Source organism: Gracilinanus agilis, chromosome 2 (assembly GCF_016433145.1).
Source record: "Gracilinanus agilis isolate LMUSP501 chromosome 2, AgileGrace, whole genome shotgun sequence".
Lineage (NCBI taxonomy): Eukaryota > Metazoa > Chordata > Mammalia > Didelphimorphia > Didelphidae > Gracilinanus > Gracilinanus agilis.
This window is the reverse complement of record NC_058131.1, coordinates 118,723,004-118,740,688: the sequence shown is the minus strand read 5'-3', so window position 1 is coordinate 118,740,688 and position 17,685 is coordinate 118,723,004. Positions and strand designations below refer to the sequence as shown.

The window sequence follows — 17,685 nt, the reverse complement described above, 5'->3', positions numbered from 1 at the left end:
ATGCAATTTGCCCATGGTCACCACCTAGTAGGTCATCACTTGATAACTATTTCAAGAAATAAATTTGTTGAAAAATAAAGGAAGAGAAAAATCTTGAATAATATTGAGACATATGGAAAATGCTTGACAGAGTAATATAATAAACAGTAGAAGAAACACAAAACCTTATCCTAGAGTGTTGTAAGTACTAATATTTTTTATATTATACTATTTTATACTATTATTTTTATATTATGTTATAATATAATATTATAACTAGTAAAAGTACTATTATTTTTAACCTGACCAACTCTCCTTCCCTGACTCCCCTAAGGCTAACACTGCTCTGGTTCTCTTCTTACTTCCCCACCATTGGGGTCTATCTGTCTGTCTGTCTGTCTGTCTGTCTGTCTGTCTGTCTGTTCCTCTCCCTCTCCCCTTCTTTTCCTTCCTCTTCCTCTCCCTTCTCCCTCTCACGTCAAGACCCTACTTGACTGTTTACTAAATGTGTGGCCTATTTCCTCATCTGTAAAGTGAAAAGCTTAGACTAAATAGCTCCCTTTCAGCACCAAATTTTATAACTGTTATTTCCATTTGAATATCACTCCCTCCATATAATTCATTTTAAGCTTAACAGATCTAAAATGTGAATCTACTCCTATACAAATCCTGAACTTAACTTTTTAATATAAATACTGCTTCAAAACAGGAGAACATACACAATAACAATATTATTGATGAACATTTATGAATGACTTAGTTATTCCTAGTACTACAGTGATCCAAGAAAATCCTCAAAGATTCAAGATAGAATATGCCATCCATCTCCAGAGAAAGAACTGATGGAATCTGAATGCAGTCCGAGACATACTATATTTCATTTTATTTCTTTACGTTTCTTTCATTTGTTCCAGTTATCTTTCACAAAAGAACTAATATGGAAAAGATGTTTTACACTATTACAAATGTAAAATATCAGATTGCTTGCTGTTTCATGGAAGAGTAAGGTGAGGGAGAGTGAAAATTTGGCTCAAATAAGAAAATAAATATTTAAAACTTGTTTTTTCATGTAATTGAGTTTAAAATATATTAGTAAAATCTTTTAAAATAAAAAATAAATATTGCCTCCTCACCATACTATTCTCTCAGAAATCCGCAAAGATGACTTGAATCAGCTTTGACTGCCCTCTTTTGATTTTAAGTTTCAATATCTCAGACATCCATACCCTCCTTTCTATTTTAATTACATTACAACCCTAGGGTAAGTCCTTATTGTCCTCCTAGTATAGCAAACTCCTAACAATAATCCTCCTATGTAATCTCCTCCCATCATAACCATTCTATACATTTCTGCCAGACTGATCCTTCTGTAAAATAAAAACAAGAGACTTACAATACCACTAACTTTTTGAGGTGGTAAGAAAAACATTTTATAAACCTTAAAGTGCTAGAAAATATTGAGTAGCATTTCCACCATAGCCTAGCACAATTCATTGACTATATTAGGCACTTAACGTTTATTAAACAAACACTTAGAGCAGTCCTTCTAAGCAAAATAAAAAATTAAGTTCAATCAATTTTGAATAATTAGAACTCCAGACATCTGGTGAGAAAAATTACTAGAGGAGAAAAAAAAGGATTTTACAGGTTACTGTGAAAACAAGATTCTGTATTTCATGAATAATTTAAAGCTTCCAAATATTTAAAAAATAATACTGGTGTGAGATAACAGCCTGTAGACGACATGCAGTCATAAAAACTAATGAATTTGGATTAAGATCTGATCTAATTAACCAGAACGACATCATCCTTTATTTTTTAAAAAAAGTCTTCAAAACTTGTTATGCATTTTGGAGGCAATACCTATAATCACTAGGTAATGTCTGGGAAGCAGGACAGAAATACATAAATTAGCAAATTTATGTTCTTCTAGTATTCCATTATAAAAAGGTAACAATGATTCATTAGTTTCAGTAAATCTCAGTCTCCTCTAGTTATATAATCAAGATTTGTCAGCTTTCCATACATATAATACAGAAGATTTCAGTCAACCCCAGCCTTGTAGATAGATCTCTGCTGATATAGAATCAATCCCAGGTGCTTTGCCACTGAAACAATGGCATTCAAATATCTCTTCTTCAGCTGGAAGTTCAACTAGAGAGGGACTGACCACAACCTGAGGCATACAGTCAATGGCTTTAGCATTGGTTGATGACAGTTTGTTGAGAATACTATGGAAATGCTCAGCCCATCTCTCTAGGATCATGTCCTTTTCACTCTATCAGTGTGACTCCATCAGCACTGAATAGCAGATCTACCATGTCTTAGACCCATGAATAGTCTCAGGATGTCAGACATTTTATATTGTTGTTGTTAACATAAAACTGAATCCCATCTGCCTTTTTTATTAAACTAAGAATCTTTCATCTCTCCTAAGCTTCACTTGTACTTCTGATGGAATTAAACACTACCTTCTTGGAGACGGATGAGCTGTCCTGCTGAGAAATCCTATAGTTTTTGTTTCTCATTTGGCAGCTTCTTTCTAAATTTCTCATCATTTTTGTCAAACCAATTCTGATTATCTGTGAGTGTTCTGGCCCAAATGAGAAAATGAGGTGCTCTACACCAAGTCTCTGAAAGCTGTCTACTCCTTTTCTGCTTCACTGTTACTGTGTGCTGACTCAAGTTTTCCCTCCAAGTCAACTGAACTGTTCACACATGGAGAATCACTCCAATCTATTACGAGTCTCCTGACAGCTATTTTGCTTTGGAGTTGCCACTTTTGTTGAATGTGGATGTTTAGCTTGGAAAAGATGAGTTTACAATTGATCCAGCACTCTGCACCACACATTGCCTTTGTCACTCTTACATCCTGCCTCTCTCTTCTTTAAATAATGATGTAGTCTATTAAATGTCAGTGCTTGTTTCAATGCAGCTTCTAAGGCTGAAATGCAACAGAGTGGATCAATTCTCTGCGGCTTGTGCAATTTGGGCTTAACAATAAACACCAAGAAAACATAGGTCCTTCACAAATTATCCCTGAACCATCCATAAGTGGATGGTCATAGCAAATGGAGAAGTTTTGAATGCTGTGGATAAGTTCATTTAACTTGATAGTATACTTTCCAGGGATTCCCATATAGAAAATAAGGTTGATGCACACATTGCCAGAGTTTAGCCCAGTGTTTGGGAGGCTCCAAAAGAAAGTGGGGGAGAGAAGGGCCAGTTTTAGGCTGCCTACCAAACTAAGGGTCTACAGACCCAATGGGCTGACTTCACTGTTGTATTGTTATGCCACAAAAGTAAATAGCTTCCAAATGAATTGTCTTAGAAAGATTCTGAGGATTACCTAGCAAGATAAGGAATACCAAGGTCCCCTCTCAAGACAAATTGCAAATCATTCAAACTAATGCACACTTACCTAAAACTATTTTATAAAGAACTAGTACAAGGCAAGCATTCACAGACAAATCAAAAGCAGCATAAGGACACTCTCAAGTTGTCTCTAAAGAACTTTAGTATTGATTGTAAGATACAGGAGATGTTGGTACCAGGCTGCTCAGCATGATGTATCTACATCAAAGAAGGCTACACTGTACTCCATGAGCAAAGGAGAATCACAGTAGCACAAAGGAAACACGAGCTGTGCAAATTCAAAGACATCTCCATCCCAAATATTCTAACAGACTACTTGTGTAGTAGTTTCAGAGGGAAGGCACAAAGATTAAGAAAGAATAGGAGGGGCAGCTGGGTAGCTCAGTGGAGTGAGAGTCAGGCCTAGAGACAGGAGGTCCTAGGTTCAAACCCGGCCTCAGCCACTTCCCAGCTGTGTGACCCTGGGCAAGTCACTTGACCCCCATTGCCCACCCTTACCAATCTTCCACCTATGAGACAATACAACGAAGTACAAGGGTTTAAAAAAAAAAAGAAAGAAAGAAAGAATAGGAAAAGCTTCTTGCAGAAGGTGGGACTCTAGCTTAGACCAGAAGGAAAACAGGGAAAGTAGGAGGTGGAAATGAAGAAAAGAAGACTTCTAGGAATGGAGAAAGCCAATCAAAACATTCAGAGTCAGAAGCGAAGTGCCATGTTTGAAGAACTACAAAGATGTCAGTATCACTGGATCACAAGAAAAAAAAGGATTTTACAGGTTACTGTGAAAACAAGATTCTGTATTTCATGAATAAGGCAGAGAATTCTGGTTATTTGATCAATAGCAGGGGAAAAAAAGCACTCAGGTCTTCCATCCAAATCTTTTGTTATTTCTTATTATTGTTTGAATTTAATATTCTTTCTTCTTGTATGATGTCTGAACCAGATGATGGTAAAGATGGTTAAGCTAGCATTTACTCAGCCCTGCTCTGATATTCTCGGCTAGTGGTTTGACTATTTTTGTCTCTTTGCCATCTTGCAAACCTAACTGAAGTTAGGGCAGTACCAGACTGAGGTGGCTGCTGATCTCAGTCTCATCTCAGCTTATTGAGATTATGTTAATTGTCCAGAATCACAAAGAAGATAGGTGAAAGAAGACTGGAAATTAGGCCTCTCATATAAGAATAAATAAGAACTTTTCTCATTCCTGAATTAATGAATCTGGCCACATATTTTCAAGTTCTCCCAACAGTACACTTTTCTAAGGACAGCTACCCACATTGAGAAATACAATTTGTGATGAAGCAAAAGAATATTACTTCCTGGAACTTCCTTATTGGCCTTTATATTAAAATCTGCTAGCATTATTATACTTTCTTAATACAAAATTTTCCCCAAGTTAAAAAAGTATTATTAAAAATACTAAGGATAGCTAATTAAAGTTATGAATGTTGGAATTTTTTAAAAATGTGAGATTTTGATTTAAAGACAATTATATTCATCATATCAAAAATGTTCAAAATTCATTTTATAGTCTATAGCTATAAACTGGATATTCATTCTTTTTTACTTGGAGAGAAAAAATACTAGCTAGCTAGGAAAAAAAAAAAAACAACCTAAAAAAAATAATTAGAAGGGCAGCTAGATAAAGGGTATAGAAAGCCAGGCCTGGAGTTGAGAGGACCTGAATTCTAATCTGGCCTCAAGACACTTCCCAGCTGTGTGAACTTGGACAAGTCACTTAAACTTATTTGTCTAGCCCTAGCCCTTCTATCTTAGAGTTGTTACTAAGACAGAAAAAGGTTTTAAATTTTTAAAAAAGAATTAGAGAATCTTAAGAATTGGAAGGAAAATCAAAAGTTTAATCTCAACCTGGGCATGATTCTATTAAACACCCCTCTCTCCATGAGGCAAGGTAACTCACTATCTTACTAGAGTATAATATTCCATTTTTCAAGACTTTGGTAACTAAACTAGATTGCCTCTAAGGTTAAGAGCTGGAAGAGGACTTAGAGGTCATCTAGTCCAACTCCGTCATTTATAGATGAGGAAACCGAAGCTTAAGAGACTTGCTGAGGGTCACAAGGCTAATAAGAGTCAGAGGCACAATCAAACTAAGGTTTACTTGACACTAAGAACAGCACTCTATACATTAAACCAGGCTCCTAGTTTTGTCCTAAGAGCCAAAATAAAGAAGTCATCTTGATTCCACATAAGAACTCTTCAATCAAACACTTTAAAGGTCACTACCATGATTTTCTCTTTTTCCGATTAATATTCTGAGTTCCTTCAATCAATCTATGCAAGTAGTTTTTTGAATCCCTTTGACATTTTAGCTACCCTTCTTTGGACAAACTTATCTACTTACTTCCTTCAATGTGGTACCCAGAATAGGCCACAACAGTTCAAATGTGATTGGATCAGGGCAGGGTAGATTGGAACTAGCAAGACTTTGTTCTGGACACTACATTTTTTTATTAACTGACCTTAATATCACCTTAGGTTTTTTGACTGCCATATAACATTGATCACTTATGCTGCACTAGAAACCTACCATAAATCCTTATCGTCTTCATGTTAACTGATTCCTAGGCATGTCTCTCCAAACTTCTGCTTACATAATTGACTTCTTTGTATCTAAGCATAAGATTTCACACTTATCCCTACTGAAAACCACTTTAACATTAAGCTCATTATTCCAGACAGTTAAGATACTTTCTGGATCCAAATTCTATCATCCCACATACTTCCTATTCCTCCCCCAGTTGTCATTTACAAAGCTGATAAGCACTGACAACTCTATCTTCATTCAATTCATATTCCTGAAAAATTCTTAATTTCAACAGCCAAACTGAAAAATTGATTTTAATAGAGCAATTGAAGAGTACAATGTTATTTCCAAAGAGAGCATCTAAGGACCTCTCCATCCATAGATAATAATTCTCTTATTTCAACTTGATGCAAGAAATCCTCTAGACAGCAGCAAGTTTTATGCCCTGATAGTTGCTTCATGTTATAATAATCAGTACCTTAAGCAAAATTTTTGTTACATCTTTCAAGCACGTATGATTCTTGTTTTGTTCTGACAAATGCATATGCAATACCTTGTGAAGAAAACTTTAGAGAAGTATCTTGTTCTATCAAATCAAATGCTTGATTTTAAAAAACAACAACCCACAAACAGTAACTGTCATGAAAGCTTAAATTCTCTGCACTTTACAGTCAATTGTCTACGACTGAAAAGATGCATTCTGATGTAGGATACAATTTGTGAGAAAGTCTATTTGTTCCTTTCTAAAAACATTATGTATGCATTCATGTGTAAATTATTCTCACAAAAATCTACCTACAACCCCAGATCATGGGGAAGTCTTCCTAAAATAGAGCAACATCATTTAAGAGTTAAGTGTACCAGCTGTGTGACCCTGGGCAAGTCACTTGACCCCCATTGCCCACCTTTACCACTTTTCCACCTAGGAGCCAATACACAGAAGTTAAGGGTTAAAAAAAAAAAAAAAGTTAAGTATAACTATCCATGCAGGAAAACCTGAGTATATGAACATCTACTGTCAAGCTATAATATGGAATTTGATAGACAATCTTGAAGAGGACCATTAAATACACCTATCTTAGACAAATCCTGTGCACAGATGATATGGGTCAAAAATCAAAGAAGAGCAATTTGAATTGCCTCTGAGAAACTGTATAGTTGCTGTTACTGATCATAAGTTTCTCCTTGAAACAAAGATCCGTTAAAAAATATTCTTTGGTGGTGAGATATAGCTATAAACTATGTAAGGATGGGATCTGTGAAAGGGGGATGGGACAAAAGGAGGCAGAGAAGGAGTTGCTGACAGTTGCTGATGGCTGAGACCAGAGGGGATGCTGGGAGAATTCTCTGGAGGAGGAGGAGGAGGAAGAGGAAGAGGAAAGGGGCTTCTGGTGGAGGACTGGGAGGAAAGAGGGGGAGGATAACCAAGCTCGGATCTAGTCCTGAGGATCTTCTAGTGGAAATTGAAACCCTGATTGCCTGATAAAAACCATTCCATCGCATCTCACCCATCAAGACTTCAACCATAGAGTCAGCTAAGTTTGGGCCTCCATTTTGGGAGCGATCTCTTAGTCTCCTCCCATTTCCCAACCTTGCGGAGACCCCCTTTCAGTCAAAACTTACAATTATAGAAAAGGATAGAAACAGAAAACTAGAAATAGAAATAGAAGCAGAAGGGGCAAGGGGAGAAGCTTAGAAGTGGGAACCATTGGGTTTCCCACCTAAGTGACAGACCCCATAGGAACAGCGAAGAGGGCACCCCAAAATCCCTCTGCCCTTCACCCCTTTCACCAGACCCTGATTTGGTAATAATAAAAGCCATTCAGCAGTCAGATAGCGTTCCAGAGTGCCTGAGAGATGAGGGAGAGGGGAACCACAGCTTGGTCTGGTTGCCTCCATCTTGAAGCTGGACTACACACTGTGAAATTAACTGATCAGAGGGAGGTTTGTGTGAACCCCCATCCTTATTCAGAATCAGATTGAGGTACATACATTGTCTTATAGGGAAGCCTCACCCTCAACTCCTGTGGGGTGGCACAACCATCCAGGTCACCCAGTTTCGGGGTGACCCCCCCTTAAAGATTCCCAGTGTATATTCCAGCCCCAGGGGAGAGCTGGAAGAGACATTCACCATACAGACTCTCTCTCTGTCTCCCCTGTCAAACACTGATTACTTATTGGCTCTCTTTATTCTTACAACTATAAACTATCAAAGTCCCTAGAACTAAAATTGTAGATCACTCAAAAAGCTACATCTTTATCACTTGTTAAAGAGCCTAGCACAGAATAAGCATTTAATAAATAAATGCATTTGCACTCATTCATTCCTGGTGTAGTTCTAAAACCATGGTCACAAGGTTAATGAAGTACATTAACGACCACATATTACACAAAAGAATTTAGGTAAAGAGACATCAGAGGGATGTATGCTGGATAGCCTGTATGTTCCTTTAGTATTTACATGTTAACAAATTTAAAGGAAGGTCTTTAGTGTGTATGATAGACTGCCTAAAAAGGGTTTACAGGAAAATGTGCATTCCCATGGATTTAAAGTGGCACAAGATAGGTTTTGTAGATGATTGCAGACAACATTCAAATTAATTAAGGACACTTGAGCACTTGATTTATCACAATACTGTTTTTTATTCCTAAGAAAAAAAATGTAAATATACTTTAAAACTTGCTTAAATCCTCTAAAATATTTGTTTATGTGCATAGCAGCAAAAAAAAGCTTTAAAATTCTACTATAATTGTGATTAGTTGATGACAATGGTTATAATAAAATTTTTATTTCAAAAATTACTTTCATGTATGTAAACAACCCAAGAAGACAAACTTGGAAGTGTTTACTGCATAGAACATGAAGAGCAGAAATAATAGGGTAGTTACAGTCCATAGTTTATTCCAATCAGTACTGTATGCTCAAAATACATCTCTAAAGAATAAATATACCCACTATAAACTATTCCAATTTTCCTTTTCAATCCATTATAAAATTACCATCCATGATCATCTAAAGCAGTGATTCCCAAAGTGGGCGCTGCCGTCCTCTGGTATGAGCTGCAGCAATCCAGGCAGGCGGTGATGGCCACACTTTTTTTGTATTACATTCTATTCTGAGTTCAATAAATAGTTTCATAATTTCCAGGGGGCGCTAAGTAATATTTTTTCTGGAAAGGGGGCAGCAGGCCAAAAAAGTTTGGGAACCACTAATCTAAACCCTTGCTGTACCTACAATTCTACTTATACCACTTAGGGTAAGAAATTCTGTATGTCTATTGCCTGGAATATTATAATTTAGGATAAATGTAAAGGATGTATATTACCAGTCTAAAAAAAGCATTCCTTTGGTTCATCAGTATTTAATAAGTATGTTCAAAATTATCTAAACCAGACCTTTTATTGTTTAAACATAATTTTAAGAATTCAAATTCTGTGGTATAGATTTTTACAAATTATTCCAAAGATTTAAATTTTATAGTATTAAAAAAACATTTACAGTATGCACAGCAGACAATGTAGCTAAAAAATAAAGTGTTTTTCTTGAATTAGCTAATATAGTTGAATGATTGAGAAATAGTTTGCTAATAGTTAAGTTCCACCTACCTTGAGCATACAAAGTAAGAACAGCCTGGATAGCTACATATACACCAGAAAACTGGTAAGTCTCAAACATGACCTAAAAGAAATTAAAAGCATCCATGACTACAAAAAGGACCTTGGAAAGTTAACCAACCTTCATTATTTATTTACTGAATAGTTCCCTCCTAATAAAAACTCAGTCCTTGTTGAAAGCCCTTGCCTTTACAGTCCTGATTGATGTGTGCCTTCCACTACTTAAGTATCATACATCCCCCTTTTATGCTAATAGTTTTGTGAAGATCATTGAATCCTATCACCAACTTAACAGAATACTACAAATGAAAGATTCTGAGCATTTCAGTTACTTAGCAATTATAATGAAAAGACTTCTACATAAAAACAAGACTACTTTACAGGTGCTTTGTGGGAGAAATAAATCTTAATTCAAATTGTAGAATACCAGAGAAGGATATCACTTTGTATGATGAAGATAAGACAAAAAAAAAAAAGTGTGTGTATCTAAGAGTGGGCATTAGAACTTGTTTACCATGGAGCAATCCAGTTAGGTTAGGACTCTGCCCACCTGTTTGATCAGTAAGCCAATTGGGCAGTCAACAAGAAATGCATTGATTTAAACAGGTGAATTTCCTTATACCTTGCTGGATCAGAGTTGTGACTCCTTAGTCATAGGGAACCTGTGACATTTAGAAGCCTCAAATCTAATCCAGCTGGGAATATTACTCATGGTTTTTTTTAATTATCTACAAAATTATTCTTTGTAAAAAGAGTTGAGAAAATTCCATACTTGAAAAAATTTAAAAATGCAAAGCAGTTTATAAAATTTAAGGCTAACTGACACCAAATATATTAAAGCAGTTGCATTAATGACACACTTCAACAAGCATTCTACTCCATCATCTACTTTTTAAGAAAAAGTGAGCTATATGACTTGCTGAAAGTCTTCAGTCTCTTACACTGAGTCATCACCAATTTCTATTACTATTATTAGTAGTAATATCACCAACATTTTTGGTAGTAGTAAAAATACCTTCTATAAGCCTCAGTCTCCTTTTCTATAAAAGGAAACTTCTTATACTATCTACATCTCACAAGGCTGGGAAGGAAGTTTGTGAACCTCAAAATGACTTTATTATCATTATTATTGTTATTATTAATAGGACAATTTTCTGGATGAAAGGTTTAAAATTGGACCATAACCAGTTATAGATAAATGTATACTCAAATGCACAGAATCCAAATATGAAAATGGAAAACTGGATTTAGGTCAGGGACCTTGCCTTAATTATATCCGTATCTAGTCTTGTAACTATAACACAGTGCTTTGTACACATCAGGTGCTAAATAGTGGTTAAATGTAACTATAATTCAATATGTAAACTCCAACTTTTAAAATCTTTACCCTAAATGATAGCCACCTGTCAGAAAATATCATCTCCCTTTTCAAAACCTTTTGAAAGAATATTAGTTTGCAATTCTGTGAACCTTCAAAAAGGGAAGTATAATTATGTTTAAAATTTTAAATGGCATCAACATTAGGCTATAAGTACAAAAAGAAAAAATGGTGAAAAAGCAAAAAATTGAACATCTTAAAGAGCTAGCCGCAAGTTTACTTTTATTTTAAAAAGGTTACATTAAAGAAAAAGTTACTAGTTTCATCTATACTCATCAAAGTAAGACAAATTTACATTCTACATTTAGCTAAATGTTACTAACATACAACCTTAACAAATGTTCTACCACATACTCTGACTCAAAATTAGAAGGCCTAGACTGAGCATGTGAACTTAACCAAGTGTTTCTGAGGTGCAGTTTGCTAGTGTTATTTTTGAACATTTTATCTTACCATTAGTAAGAAATGACTGCAGTTTTTTTTTTAATTCCAAAATTGTCACAGAAACATGTATATTTTTGTGTGTGTATATATATGAATATATATATATATATAAAATCTCATCTTAAATTTACCTCCACAATCTTCTCCCTGTTTTTTGTTGGGTTCATAGGAGGTTCCGTGAGCAAGATTTTACAATTTCTAGTATCTATGTTAAGTTTTTCTGGTCCAAATGTATAGTCCCATAGATGCTTCATATCATCCCAGTTTCGAACTATGCCATTTTCCATAGGATAGTTAACTTCTAACATTGACCGCAATTCACTTGCCTCATCACCAACCATTAGATCCTAAAAATCACAATAAAAACATGTTAAACTATTCAAACATTATATATAAGAGCTTCAGAAAAATCACACTTCTGCTATATTTTAAGAAACGTACATGAATAAGACAATCCCTGATTTATTGCAGTATTTTCATTTAAATATACACTTTGTTTTCAGGTCACATTAAACTCTAGCCTTTCAAAAACACTTTGAAAAGTTTCATTTTTGAATGGCAGATTTCATTGTATATTGTGGTTTAAAACAATAAATTGATCTTACCTTCATTTCTTATGATTCCAAAAGAAAGGGTTATTAGCATAAATAAATCCTATATTTTGTTATACTGAAGTTTTCTCTCTGTAGTTTCATCTGTTGCTTTTGATCTAATATTTAAGTAATAAAGTGTGATGGATTAAATAATATACAGCAAGGTAAAAGGGGAGAAGAGAAGCTGATAGAAAAATGTTCAATGCATACAGCATATTGTGCATACTGTGCTTGATACTAAAATGGTAATAATGAGTATTTGAAGGGTACAGAACAGATAAGTCAAAAAGGGAGACCACAATTTTCACATCGGCATTATATTCACAGTAATTTATATTTTCCACAGGTATCATAAAAATATCAAATTTCACGAACATGCCCTATATATGCCAACCCCAAAATTGGCATTACAATCTAGAATCAAAAGTTTACAGGTAACTTTCCAAATGAGTGTTAAGGAAATTAAAATCTTAAAGAGAAAAAGTCCCAATTCTTTCAGTAAGTGTTTCCAGTATGAACAATAATGTAAACCTTAAAAGCATCTCAGAAAAACATGATGTCACACACAAAACCTATTATCTATATATACTCTGCCTCCAATTATACCAGTCTTAATATTATCCAACTATAGAATATTACAATTTTTTGGGGGAAATTACAGAAATTAAACTTTTTTTTCCCAGTGGTTAATAAGTCAGCAATCTCAACAAAATATAAGGAATCAGTAACATTCTCTTTTTTAAAGTGTCCATCTCTAAAATACACTTTAGGGAAGAAAAAAGAAACACAAAATTAAGAACACATTTAGTCTTAAGACAAGGGAGAATGCCATTTAAAAAAACTAAAATTTCTGAGAAATTAATTGTACTAACAATTAAAAACAATTAACAAGAAAAAGCTGAAAAGGAATTCAACATTTATCAGGATGCAATAAAGTTAAGTGCTCACCTTATTTATGACTGACCCTTTTCAAAACTGAAGTACTATATGTGCTTTGATTCTTTTTAAACATTTTAATACTTCAGTGTCACTCATAAAAGATAAAAAACCAAGAATTAATAAGTGTCAGCACTTGAATCCTTAAGGTATTCAATATTCCTATGGAAATTTAACATTAATTTGAACACATTTTGTACACATCACCCAGTATTTTATGCATTTTAAATGTCTTACTTAAGGCTATTAGAAGAAATGTAAACAAAACACCAAACTTCTCAGGAAGCCTGGGTTCAAATGCTGGTTCTAACACTGGGAGGCTATAGGGCAGGTCACTTGACCTCTATAATCATTAGTATCATCAGCTATAAGATGGGTATAACAACACTGGATATTCCTATTCTATAGGACTTATTTTTTAAAAAGCACTGCTAACCTCAAAGTACTATATAAAGCATGAACTTTTAGTTTTATCATTATCCCATAAAATAATTAAATATTTAATACTTCATTAAACTAACTATATGCACAAACTAAATTTCATTCATTTTAGGAAAAGTCTGTCCAAAAGTAATGGTGCAGATTCTCAGAACCAAGTCATTATCTTAATTTAAATACATTTAAGATTAACTGGAAGAAATTTTTGATTGAACAAAATTGTCTTTACTATTCCTCAGCATATAAGGAAATTTGGAAAGGAAGGAAAAATGCAATAAAAATGTAAACGAATAAATGTAAATTATGTGTTAGTTTTAATTATCTTTCTATGAAGTTTATCTATGACTGAGTTTTCAATAAGATGAAATGCTCTTTTCCTCAACTTTTAAAATCTACTGAAAAATAATGCATATTGCCCGGAGACCTTAGAAACAAGGTAGAAATTATTAGGTCAGGCCTTAGGCTTTACTACTTTCTTGGCAGCAGTAGTCTTCACTGGGCACTCAAGCCTAAACATCACCTGTTGCCTGAAAAGAATTAGAAATTATATGGTAACTATCTGAAATGCCTTTTAAAAGATGTTAATACATACAGCAAGCAGCAAAACAAACAGCAGAATTCTAATTACCGATAATAATTCTGAAATATGCTACTAAATTAAAGTCAATATTTGAAACAATCTGAATTTTGCAGCACTAAATTTTAAAAAGGCACAGAGTACTGTTATATTTTCACACTACTCTCCCACAAAAACATTAATAACATTTGACCTGGTCTTAATCTCTACCTTTTTAGATCTTTAAACCCAAATTTTGTCACTTATTTTGGCTAAATCTAGGCATCCCCCCTTCTTTCTTAAACTAGTTGATATTTAACAGGAAAACTAACATGATAAAGTATGAATGCCTATTACATCTTCATACAACTATCATTTTTAATTTTCAAGTGGAGGGAGAAAAGTTACATTTTATATGTCCTTAAGACATTTTAAAATCTTGAAAATATTCAAAGTTAAAATTAGTAAATAGATTTTTTAAGAAACCACCTTAAATCTCAGGGAAAATAACAGAAGGATAGAACAAATCTTCTGGGGACAAAGCTGTGGGATTCATATGAAAAGGTTACTGCACAACTGTATTTATTTGGAAAAAAGAAATAACCACTATTGAAACTCTTACGTGCATCCTCTTTTTCTGTTACACTCGTGTTTCTAGAAGATTATTCCTCACTAACGATAATAAAAGAAACATATCAATATCTCTTCCTTCCTTTCCCTCCACTATTTTTACTTGCATATTGAAATTTTATTAATACTCTGCAAATAATGCAGAGTAGGATGAAATACATAGGCTATGATTAAAATGTTTAATTAAACAAAATTAAACTTATTTACAATATGAAAATTCTGCTAATCCCTTCCACTATGTAACACTTAATCCTATACAGAATAGAATCACTAGAATTCTAACATAATGCACACCATATTCCATTTTAACTATTAAATTTTTCTGCATGGTAGGCAAAAAGAAAGTCAAAGCTATGTTAGTGATTAGAATGTTTGGTCCTTGGTACATGTCCCATTCAGAAAAAAGCATAAGACTTAAATTAGTTGCTACTAAACTGAAGCAATGAAGGAAAAAAAGTTTAAAAAAAAAAAAAAGAATGAATGTATTAAAAAAAGTATGGAAATATCCCCCCTCCCAAAAACTAAGGGACACAAAATAACAGCTACTGGTCCCATAAAGCAAAAGTGGAAAACAAACAGAGCATGGTATAACCTCACTTACCATCTTGTTATTCTACTTCAACAGGTCAAGAAAGGTGAAGAGAGAGAAGGTAGAAGTAAGAGTCAGAAAGGCCTAAATAAAATCCTCACTAAAAATTTTAAACACACAAGCAAGAGAGACAAATTAAGTAGAAGTCAGATGCAGTACTGCTATGATTTTACTGAATTAATAAAATCAAGGGCCAATTTAACATGGTCAGTATCATCAACCCTAAAAAGGACTAGTTATTCAGGCACTTTATTTTAAATGGAATTTACTATTAATGACTTAATTTCCAGTTTCTTTTTGAAGTTAATAACCATGTTAGCTGAAACGGATGAAAAGAAAGTATCCACCAAACATAGGAATTTCAGATTCCAAGCATCCCTCCAAATTCATTAATTAATTTTAATAACATCTGATTTTCTAGAAGTTTTTTAAATAAGGAAACAAAGATTCACTCCATGTAGATATTTCAAGGTTATATTTCTGATTCTTGCACAGAAGTTTGGATTAGCTACATCCCTTTTGCCCCACTTCCCCAAACTAAATTACATAATACTAGTTTAAAGACCTGAGTTGAATAGATTGAACCAATGGAGAACAGAGTAGGCAAACTTTATGGGGAAAAGCTCCCTTTTGCTAACCATTTTGTACTTATAGCAAAAGTCAGTGAGAAGGAAGACAGAGCCCATGACCACTCCCATGGCCTTAAATGTAAAATGAAGCATTTCCTAGAATGAGGGCATGTATGTATAAATATATAAATTTATCTGAGGATGATAATTATAATTACACAACCTAAACTCTGTTTAAATATGTTAATATTATTTCAATCTGCCTATAAAAGTAAAAATGGCACTTTATTTCCAATTAGGCGATCATTAAATAAATAGGATAATATTAATTTCCGTTTAAAAAAGAATGCAGTCATATTTTATCACAATCAGTAAATGCTTAACTTATGTGATTATGATAATGTTCAAACTGAAATTTAAATTTAAAATTTATTTAAATTTCAAGGTGGAATTCAGTCAGAATCAAAGAAAAAGGTGCTTCGTTAGAAAATAAGGCATCATAATCATAGAAAGCTAGAGTTGGAAGGAACTTTTATCTAGCCATTTCTTGTCTCAAACAACTTATTTTCAGTTTTTAAATCCACTTCCACTGCCTCTATTGTTAAAGGTTTCTCTGGTGATTTTTGTTCTTGTTTTTAATACGGAGAAGCAAAGTCTAGAATACATACAGCCCTTAGAAATTATTTTACATGTATTTTAGAATAAACAAACCCTTAAGTATCAGTCCGCTTATTCATTGAGCTAGTAAATAAATTAGCAAGAAAACAAATGCTTACTACATGAAACTGAACTTTACTGTAGTCCTCCATCTCCAAAAACTGACTTGCATTCTAATCTCTAATTCAAGTGACTTGTTCTAGTAGGACCCAGAAATCTTACAAAAAGGCTACATAAATAAATAAGACCTTCAACACTGGCTCATTCATGGACAACTCTCTATTATTGCTCCTGAACTCTAAGAGTCATAACATTCTCCATTACCTGTTTCTTATCCTCACTCCAAGAGTAAGCTAAATAGTCCACCAGAGAACCTTTGGGCAAAAGCCAAATGGAAGACAAGCATAGCTTCCCCTAAGGCAGAGTATTAGGAGGTTGGTGGTGTTTGCTGAGCAGAAGAACATATAAGATTTACATGGCATCCAAAGTTTCCACAGCTATACTGTGAAAAAGTACAGGATCAGGCCACAAAGCATTGAAAGAAAATGTACAAGTTTCCAAAGAAGTATTTACATAACAGCAGTTGCCCTATAAAATAAAAAGGTAAAAAAAGACCTTTTGAATTTTAAAGAACAAAGCATTCTAAAAATCATTGTATTATGCCATTAGGATTAAAATCTTCAGTAGAATATTAAGCATTACATACAGAACCTAATGAGCATTTTATTCCAAATATATACTGTACAGTCACACAAAGTAAACAAAATTAGATTTAAACTAGCATTAATGCTTCACTTTTCTGATCACTATGTATTGTTTAACAAATACACTTATTTCAAGTAATAAATCAGGAATTTCATTCCTGACTTACTTATAAATGAAATATTACCTTGATCTCAATGTTTCCCACTTTGGTGGTTGATCTGATAATAGGTCTTCCAACCAAAGCTGGAAAGATGTGTTCTGGAAAATTAGAACCTGCATATCCACACTTGACAAACTGAAAAGAAAAAAAAAAGTTAAATGTTAACACAAAATATTTACCATTCACTAAATTCTTTTTAGAATACCAGTACCACCTTGCCTTTGTACTATGCTTTTTTAAAGTACTTTTACACATATTACTTTATTTGACTATAGAATGCCACCTTTAAAGAGTGAAACACTTATATATATATATAAACAACAGAACAGGATGGAAGTTTTCATTATAATCCTGACTCTTATACTGCTGGCAAAGTATTCATGTTCATACTGTGAGTCATTATCATTTATTAATATTGTTTGAACCTAGCTTTTTCTGGTTAAAAAAATTGTGTGTGTGTGTGTGTGTGTGTGTGTGTGTGTGTGTGCGCGCGCGCGCACGTATCTCTATGTCAAA

General features: G+C 33.8%; 1 protein-coding gene across 1 annotated transcript in view; it reads right to left on the bottom strand.

Annotated features, from left to right (window-relative positions):
- ACTR2 (actin related protein 2) overlaps positions 1-17,685 on the bottom strand; it is a 52,635-nt gene that overhangs the window by 22,259 nt on the left and 12,691 nt on the right. Inside the window, exons 2-4 of the mRNA XM_044663391.1 lie at positions 17,194-17,304; positions 11,468-11,683; positions 9,506-9,578 (exon numbers count right to left, since the gene is read on the bottom strand). Coding sequence (XP_044519326.1) covers positions 9,506-9,578; positions 11,468-11,683; positions 17,194-17,304 — 400 coding nt within the window. The remainder of the gene's footprint in view (positions 1-9,505; positions 9,579-11,467; positions 11,684-17,193; positions 17,305-17,685) is intronic.